The sequence below is a fragment of the Oncorhynchus keta genome, chromosome 7, assembly GCF_023373465.1.
Source record: "Oncorhynchus keta strain PuntledgeMale-10-30-2019 chromosome 7, Oket_V2, whole genome shotgun sequence".
Lineage (NCBI taxonomy): Eukaryota > Metazoa > Chordata > Actinopteri > Salmoniformes > Salmonidae > Oncorhynchus > Oncorhynchus keta.
The window spans coordinates 33,084,034-33,103,271 of record NC_068427.1 but is presented as its reverse complement, the minus strand read 5'-3'; the positions used below and the strand labels follow the sequence as shown (position 1 = coordinate 33,103,271).

General features: G+C 43.9%; 1 protein-coding gene across 1 annotated transcript in view; it reads right to left on the bottom strand.

Moving 5' to 3' along the window:
• ttn.1 (titin, tandem duplicate 1) overlaps window positions 1-19,238 on the bottom strand; it is a 178,750-nt gene that overhangs the window by 31,481 nt on the left and 128,031 nt on the right. The window contains exons 198-201 of the mRNA XM_052522660.1: window positions 1,610-19,120; window positions 1,205-1,501; window positions 482-1,069; window positions 67-369 (exon numbers count right to left, since the gene is read on the bottom strand). Of these exons, the coding sequence (XP_052378620.1) occupies window positions 67-369; window positions 482-1,069; window positions 1,205-1,501; window positions 1,610-19,120 (18,699 nt within the window). The remainder of the gene's footprint in view (window positions 1-66; window positions 370-481; window positions 1,070-1,204; window positions 1,502-1,609; window positions 19,121-19,238) is intronic.

Sequence of the window (19,238 nt, the reverse complement as noted above, 5' to 3'; positions counted from 1 at the left end):
ATACCAACACCATCCACAATAAATTCAGTGACCAAAAAAAACAAAAATAATCCATAAGACATTTACCGCAGTTATCAATGGCGAGCACCTCTTCTGATGTTTTGCTGATTTTTCCGATACCAGCTGCATTTTCTGCTATCACCTTGAATTCGTAGATGAGGCCAGGGCAGATGTTTGTTACTCTCAGCTGTGTTCCAATGATTGCTACTTTGTTGACCTTTTGCCACAGAATACTGCTTCTCTCTTTCATCTGCAGGTGGTAGCCCGTGACAGTGTTTCCTCCATCTGTGACAGGCTCGTTCCAATTGACTGTAATGCTCTCTCTTGAAACCATGGTTACCCATGGTGTTGATGGAGGACCAGGGAATGCTAGAATAAACAATGTAATCCTGTAAATTTCAGTCTAATTCAAAGACAAATTTAGATAGTTATTAAGGTAGTGGGAATGGATGGTATACTAATAAATGATAGAGACACTTACTGTATGGAAGTTTCACTGTGATTGGTGGGGTGTCAATGTGGTCACTGATACCAAAGCGATTCTCTGCCTTGATTCTGAACTGATATTCCTCTCCTTTGGTAAGCTTGCCGGCCTTTATGGCACTTCTCGCAACCTGAGAAGACACTTCAGTCCAAGCAGGTGTGCTTGTTTCACGTCTCAGTACAACGTAGTTGGTAACTGGGCTGCCACCATCATACACAGGAGGAGCCCATTTGAGAGCCACTGTGGATTCAGTCACTTCGCCAACCTCAATAGGACCAGTTGGAGGACCAGGTCTATCCAACACAACGATGTTGATGAACATCTTGGTGATACCACTTGTATTGGAGGCGCTGATGTCATATCTGCCAGCATCACTTGCAATGCTCTCATTTAGTTTGATGATCAGGCTTTCAGCAGTAACTTGAGTGACCAATCTCTTGGACGGTTTCAGAATAACAGTGTTTCTTGACAGAATAACCTTTGCCAAAGGTTTGCTGGTCATAGGAAGCTCAAAGGTCAGATTTGATCCTGATCTCACATAGACAGTATTGCTGGGGTAGTTTTTCATGTCAAAATCTGGGGCCTCTGTAAAACAAACAGTCACAGCATATATGATTTAGCTAATTATCAGTTAACATACACGATTAGCCATGACAGATATGCTGACAATATTTATATAATGAAAAATTATAAATGAGAAGAGGGGAGTTGAAAACCTACCCAGTTGATCTTTCACTACAACAGGAACGATCATCTCTTTGGGTTCGCCGAGTCCAGCATGATTCTGAGCACTAACTCTAAAGAAGTATTCAGCATTTTCCTTCAAGTTTTTGATTTGGAAGGAAGTTGTGTTCACAAGAGTAACCTTCGACCATTTGGGTTGTCCTTTCTCAAGTGCTTCAATGAAGTACTGAGTTACTCTGCTTCCACCATCGTGTTCTGGTCTAATCCATCCGATTGTAACACTGTCCTTGGTTACTGCAATAGCCCCAAGCTTTTGAGGTTGACTTGGTTTTTCTGCAAATATTAAGAACAAAAGTTATAAACAAACAAGATTGTATGGGGTAATTTCTTCATGCAAGTATAAAATAGCAAAATAACATACAAAGTAAAGAAATGTCAAACCTGTAATCTTTGTTCCATTCTTGGGGATAGCAGCTACACCCACTCCAAATTCGTTTTCTCCCATGACTCTGAAGTAATAGAAGGCTCCCTCTTGTAAATCTTCCACTTTGTAGGACAACGCGTGGCAGTTGTTGGTCACACCCACCCATGCCTTTTTGCTGGCTTCACGTTTCTCAACATGGTAGGCCTTCACAGCATCACCTCCATCATTTTCTGGAGCTGCCCATGTAACGGTAGCAGTGTCTTTGGTGACATCCTTAACAACTACATTAAGTGGTGGTCCAGGAGAGTCAAGAACCTTTACAACTATTGGTAATGTTACTGGGTCTCCAATGCCATTCTCTAATGTTACATTGTACTGTCCAGAGTCATTTCTTGATGCCGTTTCAATTGTTAGTGAAGTGCAGCTGTGATTTGTTTCAATGGTTGCTCTTGCCTTGAGGTCTACTTCCTCCTTGCTCCATTCTACTGATGGTGCAGGTTTTCCCTTATAAGGTACAGTCAGAGTGAATGCGTTGCCATGCTTGACAATCAATGTCTTGCGCATTTCTATGTCAACATCAAACATAGGCTCCACAGTTCTATCCATTGCTGCGATAGGCTCAGAAATTGGACTTTGCTCGCTTTCACCAATCTTGTTTATTGCCTTAACAGCAAACTCATATTCTTCATCTGCTGTAAGTCCAGAGACGGTGAACTCCATGCTCTTCAGGTTCTGAATGGCCACTGTCCATTCCTCGTCCTTAAGTTTCTTATACTCCACACAGTATCCAAGGATTGGAGCTCCACCATCTTCTAGTGGCTTGTTCCAAATGATGGAGATTGAACTCTTGGTTGAATCAACAACCTTTGGTTTACTTGGTGGGTCTGGCTCGACCTGTTCATCTTCAGCCCTAAACGATGGGCATGCTTCACTTGGAGGACTCAAACCAGCAGCGTTTTCAGCAAACACGCGGAACACATATTCATATCCTTTTCGTAGTTTAGTTGCTATGGTTGTCAATTCAGTCACAAGCTCTCTGTTCACACGGACCCAGAGTATACCTGCCGTGTCGCGCCTTTCAATTACATATCCAGTAATTTCACTGCCTCCATCTGAAACAGGTTTCTGCCAGACAAGCTTCATCTCCTCACTGGATACCTCCGTGATCTCACAATTTGTGGGAGCAGATGGTTTTGTGAATGGATCAGCCACTTTGACGACCTCACTCTCAAGGGTTTCGCCAAGTCCATACTTATTAACGGCCATGACCCTGAAGATGTATTCATTACCCTTGAGGAGATTTGTGACCTTGAAATGTGTCTTGTTCAGATCTGCATTCACCACTGTCCAAGCAAGACGGCTTGTTTCACGTTTCTCAACAACGTAGTGTGTGATATCTGCGCCGCCTGCTTCTTGAGGAGGACCCCATGCTAAGGTGACATCTTCTGCTGTAATGCCTGTAGTCGCCAGGGGGCCAGCGGGAGGTCCTGGCTTATCCAGGATCACAACATCCACTGGTGTAGATACTGTTCCGGCAACATTTTGCAGAGTCAAAGTATATTGTCCAGAATCACGCCTAATGCAGTCCTTCACAATTACTGAGGTGCTGGTATCTGTTGCAAGAATCTGAATTCTGGCCCTGAGCTCGATCTCTTTGCCATCTTTTTTCCATGATGCTACTGGCAGTGGACGACCAGCGACATCTGCATTGATTTTAAGAACATCTCCGGCTTTCACAACTACAACAGCTCTGTACTTCACGTCCATCATGATACGTGGTGGATCCACATCATCCTTGACTGTGATTGAACCAGTGGAATCAGATGGGTCACTGAAGCATCCAGCAGCATTCTTTGCAATGACACGGAAGTCATACTGCTGGTCCTTGGTAAGGCCTGTGACGTCATAGTAGGTTTCCACCACGTTGGTGAAGTTACACCTCATCCAGCGGCCTTCTGGGAGATCTCTGCGTTCAATAATGTAACCAGTAACCTTGGCTCCACCATCGTACTCTGGCTTCATCCAAGCGAGGGATACCGAAGTTCTTGTGATACCTGTCACTGTTGGCTCGCCAGGGGGATCGCATGGATCTCTTGCAGAAACAGCCTCACTAGCTTTGCTGCATTTTCCAATTCCAGCAATGTTTTCAGCGTAAATGCGGTATTCATACCCCATGCCCTCTTCAATGCCAGTCACTTTGTATTCTGTATCTTTGATGAGACCTCTGTTCATCTTGTTCCAGATGATGCTGGTTCTCTCCTTTCGCTCCAAATGATATCCAAGAACTGTGCTGCCTCCGTCGTTGACTGGCTCATTCCATGTGACAAGCATGTAAATCTTGGTTGCATGTACCACTTTAGGAGTCGATGGTGGGCCAGGTAGCTTGAAGTTATACTGGGCTGTAATTCCACGGGAATCTGTATGTTGACTCTTTCCATAACGATTTACAGCATAGATACGGAACTGGTATTCAGCACCCTTTGTCAATCGGGAGGCTTTAATTGCTGTTGTTGCAACATTTGCTGAGACCATTTGCCAATCTGTTGCGTTTGTATCTCTCTTCTCTACAATGTAGTTGTTGATGCAGCAACCACCATCATACTCTGGTGGAGCCCATGACAATGAAATACTGTCTGAAGTTACAGCAGTTGGTTTGATAGTAGTTGGTGGACCAGGTTTGTCAAGGACAATAATTCCAATCTCTGCTATTTTCAATCCACCTGGGTTTGCGGCAGTAATTTCATATTTTCCGACATGTTCTCTGCCCGCCTCCTTTATAATAATTTTGGATGAGGTCTTGGTATTCAGAATTGTCAATGAGCTTGTTTGCTTCAAAGGAAGGCCATGATGTTTCCATGCAATAACAGGTTTAGGTCGGCCCCTAACTGGGATTTCAACTGTAAGATCACCTCCAGCCTTCACACTGTAAGTATTGAATAACACCTCAATTGAGGGTTCAATAGCAATATCTTTTGTTGTCACAGGTAGACCAAGTTCCTTTGGTACACTCTTTCCCTTCTCGTTGATTGCAATGACTCTGAATGAATATGCGTCACCTGCTACTAGGTTTGCAATAGTTGTTTCCAGGATTTTGACTGTGCATGAAGGATTCCACTTCTGGGTACCCTTGTCATCCTTACCTTGCACCTCAACGTTGTAGCACATTACTTTGCTTCCACCATCATGAGCTGGCTTTTCCCAGGCAAGTGATACACTGTTTTTCGTGAGATCTGTAACTCTGACATTTCGTGGTGGCATAGGCACTTCAGAAACTTTAATTGGGTTTTTGGTTTCAGCCATCAACCCAATGCCATACTCATTTACAGCACATACACGGAAGTAGAAAATGCATCCCTCTGGCAACTCATCAATCTTGAAGGAATTAGATAAGCAGTTAGTTGTCACGGCAGTGTAAGCCTTTCTGGTGGATTCTCGCTTCTCCACAATGTAATTGGTTATTTTTGATCCACCGTCTGTGAGTGGTGTTTCCCAAACAAGATTTACAGAATCTTTTTTGATATCTTTGACTGCAAAGGCCTGTGGAGCACTTGGTGTGTCTAACACTCTGACATTGATAAGTGCAGATTTTTCACCAGTGTTATTCTCAAGGTTCAATGTGTATTTGCCACTGTCGAATCGGTTTACATTGTCAATTACAAGCATAGTATATGAGCTTGTGGATTCTATCATGACACGTTCTGTCAGCTCGCCGTCCAACTTTGCCCATTTAACTTCAGGTTCAGGTCTTCCTCTGATTGTGACAAACAGACGCAGAGATCCACCTGCACGGACAGAGACAACCTTCCTGAGGTTGGCATCCAGTTCAATCTCTGGTGCCTCAACTCTTTCTGCAGCAATCACAGTGCCATGTATATCTGCAGGCTCACCAACTCCCTCTGAATTGATAGCACAGACACGGAATTTGTATTCTAGTCCTGCCTTCAAGTCCTTAATAGTGAGGTGTGTCGCCTGGATGCCAGTTGGAGGTGTACAAATGGTCCATTCATACTCCTTAGGAGGTTCTTTCACCTCTTCTACTGCTGCTGTTTCCACTTCCTCATCTTCTTCCGAATACTCTTCTTCTGCTGCTGCTGCTTCTTTCCTTTTCTTTTCCTCTTCCATTGCTTTCCTCTCCTCTTCTGTCACCTCTCTCATTTCAACGATGTACCCTTTGATGTATGCTCCACCGTCAGAAGCGGGTTTGCCCCAAGTCAAGGACACAGTCGAGCTGGTGTGATCTGTCACCTTAGGATGGTGTGGTGGTCCAGGTGCTGTTGTAGCATTGCATGCTCTGTAGAACAGGGAGAGTTCGCTCAGATCTCCCACTCCAGCTTCATTCTCTGCAGAAACACGATATTCATAGAAGTGACCATCCAAAAGCCCAGTCACTTTGAAGTGTAGATCAGTCAATGGCTGCCGGTTGCATTTGGTCCACCTTACACCATCCTTGTCACGTTTCTCAAGATGGTAGCAGTCGATTTCTGCTCCACCATTGTTCTCTGGCTTTGACCATGATAGGACCATAGAATCCTTTGTTATTTTACTTGCTTCAGGTGTTCCGGGTGCACTTGGAGGCTTGTATGGATTGCGTGCAGTTACTGCCTCACACTCCAAAGGATCACCAATGCCATATTTGTTCACAGCCCTAACCCTGAAGATATATTCATTCAATTCCAGTAGGTTGATCACTTTGAAATTTGTAGCTTGAATATTTGCGTTAACCACAGTCCAGGATAACCGACTGGTCTCTCTCTTTTCCAGAATATAGTGACTTATAGCTGCACCACCATCCAGAGAAGGATCAGTCCAAGATAGGAAGCATCTGTCGGCAGTCAGCCCAGTGACTCTCAGTGGTCCAGTGGGTGCACCTGGTTTATCAAGGACCTTCACAGTGATTGGGATTGTCTTTACCCCACCGATATTGGTGAGACTGAGGTCATAGTTTCCACTATCTAACCTTGTGCAGTCCTTGATATGCATAGCTGCACGTTTCTGTGTAGTTTTCACTTCAATTCGAAGAGCTTTGTCCATTTGCTTTCCTTCCTTCAACCATAAGACCTCAGGAGCGGGTTTGCCATAGATGTCAGCATCCAAAACTAAGTTGTCCCCAGCATTAACAACAATGACATCCTTGTATTTAGGATCCATTGAGGCTCTTGGTGCTTCAATCTCATCTGTGGCAGTAATGGGTCCAGTGCTGTCAGAAGGCTCACTGAAAATACCAGCGGCATTTCTTGCAATCACTCTGAACTCATATTTTTCATTTTCTGTCAAGCCAGAGATGGCAAATTCTGTCTCAATGACATTTGTGAAGTTGGCTCTCATCCAGCGACCCTCAATGTTGGCTAGATCTCTCCGCTCCACAATATATCCAGTGATTTTACTGCCTCCATCATACAATGGCTTGGTCCATTGAATCACAATGTGATTCTTGGAGATAACAGTAGCCTCAGGGGTACCTGGTAGATCAACTGGATCTCGAGCAACGAATGATTCTGATATTTTGGATGCTCTGCCAATGCCAACAATGTTTTCAGCATAGACCCTGTATTCATATCCAATGTCCTCCTCAAGATTACATATCTTGAAGGAGGTATCAGCGATGAGGGCTTTGTTGAGTTTCATCCACATAATGCTGGTTCTTTCTTTAGATTCAAGATGGTATCCAATAACCGTACTACCACCATCATTGACTGGCTCATTCCATTCAATTATCATTTGATCCTTTGTTGCAGATTTGATGTATGGAGTTCCAGGTGGTCCTGGGGATTTGTATGGATATTGCACCACAATTGATTTTGTGTCCAAAGGAGCGCCCTTTCCATATCTATTCTCAGCACAGATTCTGAAACAGTACTCTGCGCCAGTTTTCAGCTTGGTTATTTTGATAGCTGTTCTAGCTAGCTGAGCATTCACACTTTGCCATGCTGTTTGTGTTGTATCTCGTCTTTCCACATTGTAATGCTTTACTTGACATCCGCCTGTGTACTCCGGGGCTCCCCATGAAAGACTGACAGAGTTATTGCTTACTTCAAGGACTTTAATGGGTCCGGTTGGAGGACCAGGTTTGTCAAGGATTGTGATTCCTATGTCTTCAGAGAATAAGCCAGCTGTGTTAGTTGCCATAATGGTATACTTTCCAAAGTCGTCCTTACATGCCTCAGTAATTTTAATGGTAGCAGTTGTTGCTGTGTTTATCACATTCACTCTTGTTGTCATTTTCAATGGCAGACCCTCTTTCTTCCAAACAATTTGGGGTTTCGGCCTACCAAACACTGGGATTTCTACTATCAGATCGTCACCAGCTTTGACGGTGTAGGTGTTGAACATGAGTTTTAAGCTTGGTTCAATAGTCATGTCATTAGCAACAACTGGCATAGCCAGTGCTTTAGGCTCACTCTTTCCCTTCTCATTGTAAGCTACGATACGGATCAGATACTCCTGTCCAGCAGTAAGTCCAGTGACTGTGCCATGACAATCACCCTTTGTGGATGTTGCAACACCCCATTTGTCCCCTCCCTTTTGCTGCATCTCAACTAGGTAACCAGTAATTCTGCTTCCACCATCATGCTCTGGTTTTTCCCATCTGAATGATGCGCTGACTTTAGTAACATCAGTCAAGAATATCTTTCCGACTGGAAGAGGCACCTCAGAGGCCTTTGTTGCAAGCTTTGTTTCAGTCGACGATCCAACTCCATATTCGTTCTCAGCCATAACTCTGAAGTAATACATAGCCCCCTCAACAAGGTTTTCAACCTTATAGGTTGTTTTGTTGACCTTGGTTGTTACATTTGCAAAAGCTTTCCTGATTGATTCACGTTTGTCAACAACATAATTCTTGATTTTCGCTCCGCCATCAGTAAGAGGGGCATCCCAAACAAGAGTTATGGAGTCTTTCTTGATCTCTGTCAGTTTGAGATTCAGAGGGGCACCTGGTGTATCTAGCACTTTCACAGTTACAAATTCAGAAACGGTACCACTGCTGTTCTTCACAGTCACATTGTACTTTCCAGAATCACTTCTGTCACAAGAGTCAATGGAAAGCTGAGTATAGTTGAGACCTTTATCAACCACTGCTTTCTCTTGCAATTCTTGTTCTTCTTCCACTTCTTCAACCTTCTTCAGCTTACACCACTTAATCTCTGGCGTTGGTCTGCCTCTGAATGGTACATTGATTCTCACAGATCCTCCAGCACGCACCACAATTCCTTTCCTCAATTCTGAGTCCAGTTGAATTTCTGGATCCTCTACCTTCTCCTCTGGTTTAGATGTTCCAGATACAGCAGCTAGTTCACCAACACCCAGTTTATTGATAGCACAGACCTGGATCTGATATTCCTGACCCTCAGTAAGTTTTGTGATTTCAAATTTATTGACCCGCAGGCCTGTTGGTGGTGTGCACATTGTCCATTCCTCCTCCTCAGCTTTGCAAATCTCTACAATGTATCCCTGGATAGGACTGCCACCATCATTGAGAGGCTTTCCCCATGCGACTGTGATTGAGCTCTTTGTGGTATCAATCACATGTGCATGTGTGGGTGCCCCAGGTTTGTACTTGGGATCACTGGCCTTAAAGTATGATGTTGGTAGACTTGGCTCACCAATACCAGCTGCATTTTCAGCAGATACTCTAAACTCATATTCATGATCTGATGTCAGACCTGTTACTCTGAAAGATAGGTCTGTGACCTTTTGCCTGTTGCATTTGGTCCATTTAACTCCAGCTCTGTCTTTCTTCTCAATGATGTAAGTAGTAATGTTACTTCCCCCATCAGTCTCTGGTGCAGAATAGCAGACAGTCATGGAATCCCGGGCAATGTTCGTTACATCATTAACATGTGGTGCACCAGGGACAACAAATGGATTTTTCATTATTACTGCTGAAGACTCCACATGTTCACCAATGCCATAACTGTTGATAGCCATGACACGGAAAATATACTCATTGCCCTCCAGGAGACTAGTTACTTTATACACTGTGGTCTCACAGCTGTTAGAAACCATAGTCCAAGCAAGACGACTGGTTTCACGCCTCTCAATGAGGTAGTGTGTGATGTTGCTGCCTCCATCATGTAGTGGAGCACGCCATGACAGAGTACATTTGTCACAAGCGACTCCAGTGACATGGAGGGAACCTACTGGTGGTCCTGGTCTGTCTAGTACATTCACCTTGAATGGAACTGACTCTGATCCAGCAACATTTGTCAGGACAAGTTTGTAATTTCCACCGTCAACTCTGACAGAATCCTTCACAACTATCATTGCGACGCTTTCTGTATTTTTGACTTCCAATCTCATTGTATTCTTTTCAATTTCCACATCATCCTTGAACCACTGGATTGTGGGTACTGGCTTTCCATGTACATCAGCATCAAGTTTGAATGTGTCTCCTGCATTGATAATGATCGTTTTGGTGAACGCAGGATCAATAGAATATCTTGGCGCTTCCACCTCATCGTTTGCTGTTATAGGTCCACTGTTATAAGATGGCTTGCTGAATGTTCCAACTGCATTCTTAGCAATGACTCTGAAGTCATACTGTGCATCAGCAGTTAGTCCAGTAGCAGTAAACCTGGTCTCAATAACGTTGGTAAAGTTTGCCTTCATCCAGCGTCCCTCTGGAAGGTCACGTTTCTCAACAACATAACCAGTAATCACACTTCCTCCATCATATTCTGGCTTTGTCCATTCAATGGTGATGGACTCTTTGTTTACAATGATAGCCTCTGGGGTGCCAGGAGGATCACAAGGATCACGTGCAACACAACCCTCTGAGATTTTGCTGCATCTGCCAATACCAACAATATTTTCAGCATAAACTCTGAATTCATATTCAACAGCCTCCTCTAAGGGACCGGTTTTGTAAATGGTGTCTTTAACGAGTGATTTGTTAAGCTTAGTCCAGAGGATGCTGTTTCTCTCTTTCCTTTCAAGGTGATAGCCTAGAACAGAACTACCTCCATCTGCGACTGGTTCATGCCACTCCACAACCATATATTCCTTGGAGAGAGATGCAATGAATGGAGTGCCGGGTGGGCCAGGTTCTTTGTAAGGGTACTTTATAGTCAAAGGATGTGAGTCCAAACCGTAACTCTTGCCATATCGATTTTGAGCAATGATTCTGAATTGATATTCAGCCCCAGTTTTCAGCCTTTGCACCTTGAGCGTAGTTCTTGCCACGGAGGCAGCAACATTCTCCCAAGTTGTGGTGGTTGTGTCTCTTTTCTGAACAATGTAATTTGAAATCTGGCAGCCACCAGAATGCTTTGGAGGACCCCAAGAAATAGTTGCAGTGTTAATAGTAACTTCATCAAACTTTACAGGTCCACTTGGTGGGCCAGGTTTATCAAGAGCAATGATTTCAATTGTTGCGTTCTTTCCCCCAACTACATTAGTAACATTAATGCCATACATTCCGCCATCTTCTCCTGTAGCCTCTGTGATACTTAGAGTTGTGCTATCTGGTGTGTTAGTGATTTTAACCCTTGAGGTGTGGAGTAGGATTGATCCATCCTTTGTCCATTTAACTGCTGGTTTAGGACGTCCTGCGATCGGGATTTCAACCTTGAAGTCTTTACCAACCCGAACACTGTAATTGCTAAATGCAGGTCTAACATCAGGCTCGATAACAAGGTCCTTTGCTGTCACTGGAAGTGCAAGTTCTCTTGGGTCACTCTTTCCTTTGTCATTGATAGCAAACACTCTGAAAAGATATTCTTCACCCGGATTTAGATTGTTGACAACAGACTCCATTGCTCTGACAGTTGCAACACCTGACCATTTCTCAGAGCCTTTAGGTTGTATCTCTAGCAGGTAATGAATGATTCTACTTCCACCATCATGCTCAGGCTTCTCCCAGGCAAGAGAGATGCTTGTCTTGGTTTGGTCAACAACACTCAGTTTTCGTGGGATTTGGGGTACTTCTGAGGCTTTGATGGGATCAACGGTTGCTGTAGGCAAGCCAACACCATGTTCGTTTTCAGCAAGGACTCTGAAATAATAATTGCAACCCTCTTGAAGGTTCTCAACCTTGTATGATAATTTGTGGCAGTTTGTCACCACAGCTGCATAGGTTTTCCTGGTGCTTTCCCGCTTCTCAACAATATAGTTTCTGATTTTAGCTCCTCCATCCAACACAGGGGCATCCCATGTAAGTGTCACTGATTCACCAGTGATATCTTTCACTTTGAGGTTGACTGGGGCACTAGGTGTGTCAAGAACTCTAACGGTAATTAAAGCAGATTTTTCACCACTGGCGTTCTCTGCAGAAACCGTGTATTTTCCACTGTCAAATCTGTTGACATTATCAATCACAAGGGACGTGTAACTACTTGTCACTTCAACTTGTGCATTCTCCTTAATAGGACCTTCATCCTTTCCCCATTTGACTTCAGGTTGAGGTCGCCCTCTGATAGGAATGAACAGTCTGAGGGAAGATCCAGCCTTAATGTTCACAACCTTTCTCAGGTCTGGGTCAATGTCCAGATCTGGTTCCTCAATCCTCTCCTCGACAAGAATGATTCCAGAGACATCTGAATGGTCTCCAACACCAAGCTTGTTGACAGCACAGACTCTGAACTTGTACAAATGCATTTCCTCCAATTTTCTAACTTCAAATCTTGTTTGTTTGATGCCACTTGGTGGAGTACAGATTGTCCACACCTCAGCAGGTTCTTCCTCTGTAGCTCCTTCTGCACTTCCTTTTTCTGCGGGTTCTGCCTTGGAAGGTACTGCGTCTGCAGGTGCAGGTGCTGCTTCGGCGGGTGTTGCCTCAGCAGGTGTTGCCTCAGTTGCTCCTTTTTCAGCGGGTGCTTCCTCTCCCTCAGCAGCTGGTGCCTTAGTGGCCGGTTCCACAACGATGGATTGCTTAGTGAGTGATGCGGGAGATGGCACTTCGCATTTCTCCACAATGTATCCTTGAATCTCACATCCTCCGTCATATATAGGTTTGCCCCATGACAGGAAAACTGAAGTTTTGCTTATGTCAGTTACTTTAGGATTAATTGGTGCACCTGGTCTGAATATTGGATCCAAAGCCTTGTAGAAAACTGTTGGGGAGCTTGGCTCTCCAACTCCAGAGACGTTCTCAGCCAGAACTCTAAATTCATAAATATGACTTTCCATAAGTCCGGTGACTTTGTAGGTTAAGTCAGTAACTGTCTTCCTATTGCATCTGGTCCATCTCACACCCTCCTTATCGTGTTTCTCAATAATGTATCCAATAATATTACTGCCACCATCATATCCAGGAGCCTCCCAGGTAATCACCATTGAATCCTTTTTGACATCGGAAACCTCCAACCTACTTGGTGAATCTGGGGGAACGAATGGGTCTTTGACAGTCACAGCAATTGATTCCAGACCCATACTGAGTCCAAATTTGTTTACTGCCTGGACTTTGAAAATATACTCATTTCCCTCCAAGAGTTTTGTAACCTTCAGATAATTTGACTCACACTTATTATCAACAACAGTCCAAATTAATCTGCTTGTCTCCCTTCTCTCTACAATGTAATGAGTGATTTTACTGCCGCCATCATAGAGTGGGGATTTCCAAGCAAGGCAACATTGATCATTTGTGATGCCAGTGACAGAGATAGGACCTTGTGGTGCCCCAGGTTTATCCAGAACAACCACATTGATCTTCACTGACTTCTCGCCTCCTGGATTTTTTAGAAGTAAAGTGTACTTGCCTCCATCTTCAAGTTTAGCCTCTTTGACAGTCAACAAAGTGGTGCTGTCTGTATTTTTTATGTCTCTGGTGATAGTGTTTGCAAGGGGTGCCTCGTGGCCACTCTTCATCCAGAGGATTTCGGGTATTGGACTACCATGAACATCGGCATCGATTTTGAAGCCATCTCCAGCATTAACATAAACAGTTTGTGTGAACTGTGGGTCAATGCTAATACGAGGAGGGTCGATTTCATCTTTAGCAGTAATTGGTCCAGTGCTGTATGAGGGAAGGCTGAAAACACCTGCTGCGTTTCTTGCAATAACACGGAACTCATATTTCTGGTTCTCCACAAGGCTGGTTGCCACATACTCGGTTTCAATGATATTTGTGAAGTTGGTTTTGTTCCAGCGGCCTTCTGGCAACTCTTTCTTCTCTACAATATAGCCGGTGACATTGGCACCACCATCATACTCTGGCTTTGTCCATGTGATTGTTACAGAATCCTTTGTTATCTTAGTAGCCTCAGGATCTCCGGGGGGATCGCAAGGATCCCTAGAAATGTGACCTTCGGAAAGTTTGCTAACTTTTCCAATTCCCACAATGTTTTCAGCGTAAACTCTGAATTCATATTCCTGTCCTGGTTCCAGACCAGTGGTCTTGTAAGATGTATCCTGGATGAGAGACTTATTGAGCTTCACCCAGAGAATACTGTTTCTCTCTTTGCGCTCAAGATGATATCCCAGCACAGTGCTTCCACCATCATTAACAGGCTCATTCCACACAACTACCATGCTATCCTTTGTGGAAGACTGTACAGATGGTGTTCCTGGAGGGCCTGGTAATTTGAATGGATACTCAGCAACAACAGACCCTGAGGTCAGAGATGGGCCCTTTCCATACCTGTTCTGAGCTGTCACCCTGAACTGGTACTCTGAACCGTTTTTCAGCCTCGAAGCTTTAATCGTTGTTCTTGCATGATTTGGAGACACGACCAACCAAGTTTGTGTGGACGTATCTCTCTTTTCTACAAGGTAGCTGTTGATTGTTGCACCACCATCATACTCTGGAGGAGTCCAGGAGAAAAGCACACTGTCAGTAGTAACAGCCTCAACTTTAATTGGGCCCTTTGGTGGTCCAGGTTTGTCAAGAACAACTACTGAGATGTATAAAGATGTATCCCCAGCGGTGTTTGCAAGTATGATTCGGTACTGACCAACATCTTCTCTGCATGCCTCTTTGATTTGAAGATTGATCAGTTTATCTGATCCTCCAAAGTTAACTCTGCTGGTACGCTTCATAGGTAGATTGTCCTTTATGAATGAAATAGTTGCTCGGGGACGAGCAATAAACGGAATCTGTACTGTCAAATCCTCTCCTGCTAGAACACTGAATGTGTTGAACAACATTTTAGCTGATGGGACAATCACAAGATCTTTAGCAATCACTGGCACACCAATTTGACGTGGATCACTTGTTCCTTTTTCATTTCTTGCTGCTACACGGAACATGTACTCTTCACCTGGTGTCAGTCCAGGGACAACTGCTTCTAATGTTTTGACAATGGAAGACTGGACCCATTTCTCGGCACCTTTGCTCAGCATCTCAATAACATAGCATACCACTCTACTTCCTCCGTCATGCTCTGGTTTCTCCCAAGACAGGGTGGCACTAGTCTTGGTAACATCGGCGAGGGTGATTTTGGCAGGAGGCTGTGGTTTTTCAGAAACTTTAACTGATTCACGGGTTTCAATTGGTAGGCCAATTCCATATTCATTTTCAGCTAAAACTCTGAAGTAGTAGTTACACCCCTCCTGCAGCTGGTCAACTTTCCAGGTGTTCTTATGACAGTTAGAATTTACAGTGGCATATGCTTTCCTTGTTGATTCACGTTTTTCAACAATGTAGTTCTTAATCTTTGCTCCACCGTCATTTACTGGAGCATCCCAGATAAGAGTGACAGATTCTTTAGTGACGCTGTTGATCTTGAGATTTTGCGGGGCACCTGGGGTATCTAGCACTCTGACATTCACAGCAGCTGTATTGGATCCAGAACTGTTTTCTATTGTGAGCACGTACTTGCCACTGTCAAATCGGTTGACATTTTCCACCACCAGTGATGTGTAAGAAGTTGTGCTTTCAATGGTTGCTCTCGTAATAGGTTCACCATCTTCTTTGGCCCATTTTGCCTCGGGTGATGGTCTTCCTCTGATAGGTACAAAAAGTCTCAATGTGTTACAGGCTCTGATATTCACAACCTTCTTTAGCTCAGCATCCAGGTCAAATTCCGGTGGAAGCAGCCTGTCTTGAGCTCTCGGTGTGCCAGGAATAGTTGCTTCCTCTCCAATACCCTCACTGTTTACGGCAGAAACTTGAATCATGTACTCTTTGTCCTCCTCTAAGTTCATAAGGGTAAACGATGTACCCATTAGTCCTCCTGGCGGAGTAACAATTGTCCATTCCTCCTCCCCAGGAATGCAGGTCTCCACAATGTATCCTGTGATTTCAGAACCACCATCATAATTTGGCTTGTTCCATGCAATCGTAATGGACGACTTGTTTGTGTCCACGACTCTTGGGTTGCCTGGAGGGCCTGGTTCGTAGAGGGTGTCAGTAGCCTTGTAGAAAGGACTTGAATTGCTTGGTAAGCTTAATCCAGCTGCATTCTCTGCAAGAATTCTGAATTCATATTCATGTGTTACTAGAAGCCCAGTTACCTTGAACTGCAAGTCTTTTACTTTCTTCTTGTTGCATTTTACCCAGCGAAGACCAATCTTGTCTTTCCTTTCAATATTATAGTTTGTGATTGGAGTTCCACCATCATACTCAGGAGCCTTCCACATAAGAATCATTGAATCCTTAGTGATTATTGTTACTTCAGGATCCTTTGGAGGATCTGCTGGCACCCATGGATTGTTTGCAATAGTTGGAGCAGATTCTAGAGGCTCTCCGACTCCATATTTGTTGACTGCCATTACTCTGAATATGTACTCATTTCCTTTGAGTAACTTGTTCACCTTAAATTGGGTATCAGTTAAGCCTGAGGCCGAATTGGTCCATGCAAGCCTGCTTGATTCACGCTTTTCAATCACGTAATGGTCAATCTCTGCACCACCATCATCTGCGGGTGGAGCCCATTCCAAAATACAGTTGTCAGATGTGATATCTGACACCACCAGGGGTCCTCCAGGTGGACCTGGTCTGTCAAGGACTTTGACATTAAAGATATGCTTGGCAAACCCTCCAACATTTGTGGCAGTCAGAACAAATTCACCTCCATCTCTTCTTAACGAGTCTTTGTTAATCAGAGTTGTTGTTAAGTCAGTCATTTTAATTGTCAATTTCATCGTATTTTCAATGTCCTTTCCACCCTTGGTCCACACCATGGATGGTAGTGGTTGGCCTGCAACATCTGCCTCAAGTTTGAAGTTTTCCCCTGCTTTCAGTAGAATCACATCCTTGAATTTGGCATCAACCATGATTCGTGGTTCCACAATATCATCTGTGCAGGTGATGGGATCCGATGGCTCAGATGGTTCACTTACTGAACCAGCTGCATTTTTGGCAAGTACACGGAATTCATAGGCCTCATTCTGAGTTAACCCACTTATAGTGAAAGTGGTCTCAATTATGTTTGTGAAGTTGGCCCTCATCCAACGACCAGCTGGTAAGTCTCTCTTTTCCACTACGTAGCCAGTAATCTTGAACCCACCATCATATTCAGGCTTTGTCCATTGAATTGTTACTATATTCTTAGAAACAAAGATTGGCTCTGGTTGACCTGGTGGATCCACTGGATCAAGGGCTAGCATTGCTTCTGAAGCCTTGCTTGGTTTACCAATTCCCGCCATGTTTTCAGCAGTGACGCGGAATTCATATGCAACTCCATCTTCCAGTCCACTTGATTTGAATTGATTATCTTTCACCGTGGATTTGCTGATCTTTTGCCAAAGGATGCTGCTTCTCTCTTTCCTCTCAATGTGATATCCAATGACTTCACTTCCACCATCATAAACAGGTTCATTCCAGCCAATTGTCATTGTGTCTTTGGTAAAGGCCACAACCTTTGGAGTACTAGGTGGCCCAGGGGGTTTGAATGGATATGCAGCAACCACTGACTCTGAGATGATTGGTTGACCAGCACCATATCTGTTTTTAGCTTTGACTCTGAACTGGTATTCCGCACCAGTCTTCAGACGAGTAGCTTTAAATATTGTACGGATTACCGATGATGTCAATTCTATCCATGACGTTCCTGTAGTTTCCCTTAATTCAACAATGTAATTGTTGATTGGTACACCTCCATCATTCTCAGGCGTTCCCCAAGAGATGACAGCATAGGTACGGGAGATTTCATCTATTTTTATTGGTCCCTTTGGAGGTCCAGGGACATCGTGCACTTTTACTATGATGGTATCTGTCACTGAGCCAACTATGTTCTTCCCTGTCATGCCATAATGTCCTGTGTCACTCCTTATGCATTCTGTTATATTCAGGATACTTGTGGTTGCAGTACGTTCAGTGATTATTCTTGGGGTTATCTTGAGGTGCTGACCATCTTTCGTCCATGAAACAGTTGGTTTTGGACGTCCCATAACTGGTATCTCAACTTTAATCTCATCTCCTGCCCTGGCAATGACAATTTTCTGGCATATTCCACGCAGGTCAAATTCTGGCATTGTTATTGTTTCCTTGATAGTAACAGGCTTGCTTTCACAAGGACCACTTCTTCCAGAGTGGTTTACAGCCATGACACGGAATATATACTGTTCATTTTCATTCAGGTTCTTCACTATGAAGTCCATTGTCTTGACAGTTGTCACATGGGACCACTGGTCTCCTCCCTTCTTTTGAGCTTCAAGGACATATCCAGTAACTCTACTACCACCGTCATGTTTTGGCTTTGTCCATGCAAGACTGACAGAGGTCTTGGTGACATCTGTAGCATAAACGCTCTCAGGGGGTGTTGGTGCTTGAGATGCTCGAATTGGATCTGTAGTCTCAACCGACTCGCCAATTCCGTACTCATTTTCAGCCGACACTCTGAAGTAATATTCTGACCCTTCTGCTAGATCAGGAATTCTAACTGTGCTATTTGGACACACTGATATTATGGTGGAATATGCTTTGCGTGTTGACTCTCTCTTTTCAATTATATAGTTTGTTATCTTTGCACCACCATCGATAAGCGGCAGTTCCCATTGAAGAGTGATGCTCTCTTTGTCAATGTGCTTTGGCTTCAGATTAATTGGTGGTCCAGGTGAATCCAGAACTCTCACATTGACATGAGCAGTCTTCTCTCCTGCAGCATTCGTAAGGATCAAGTTGTATCTTCCTGCATCATTTCTTGTGCAGTCAGGGATGACAAGCATAGTGTATGACTCTGTGCTGTCAATGTTAGCACGTCCTTTGAGTGGTGTGTCTTCACCCTTCGTCCAAGCTACTTCAGGAGCTGGGCGACCTTTAATGGGCACAAATATGCGGATGGAACATCCAGCCCTGACAACAAGGGTTCTTCTCAGCTCAACATCCAGTTCAAGGTCTGGCTCTTCTTCACGTTCAATAATTTCAACCAGTTCTTCAGTTTGAGCTGGTTCACCAACTCCCTCTGCATTCATTGCACTGACTCTGAAGTGGTATTTTGCTCCCACTTTCAAGTTAGGAACAACAAATTCTGTAATTCTCAGTGGAGCAGTTGGTGTGTCCTTGAACCATTCCTCTTCTCCATCTTTTTTATGCTCAACAAAGTACCCTGTGACTTCAAGCCCACCATCTTCAAGTGGTTTCCCCCAGAAGAATGTTGCAGAAGTCTTTGTTGTATCTGTAATTCTTGGGTTGATTGGAGGTCCAGGTGCATCTAAAATAGTAATAGAAGTGATCAGTATATGATTAAAAGATAACATTAAGGCAAATCCCTATATATAATGATTCAATATTACAACAATGACAGATATTAGATATCTAAAAGTGAGGGA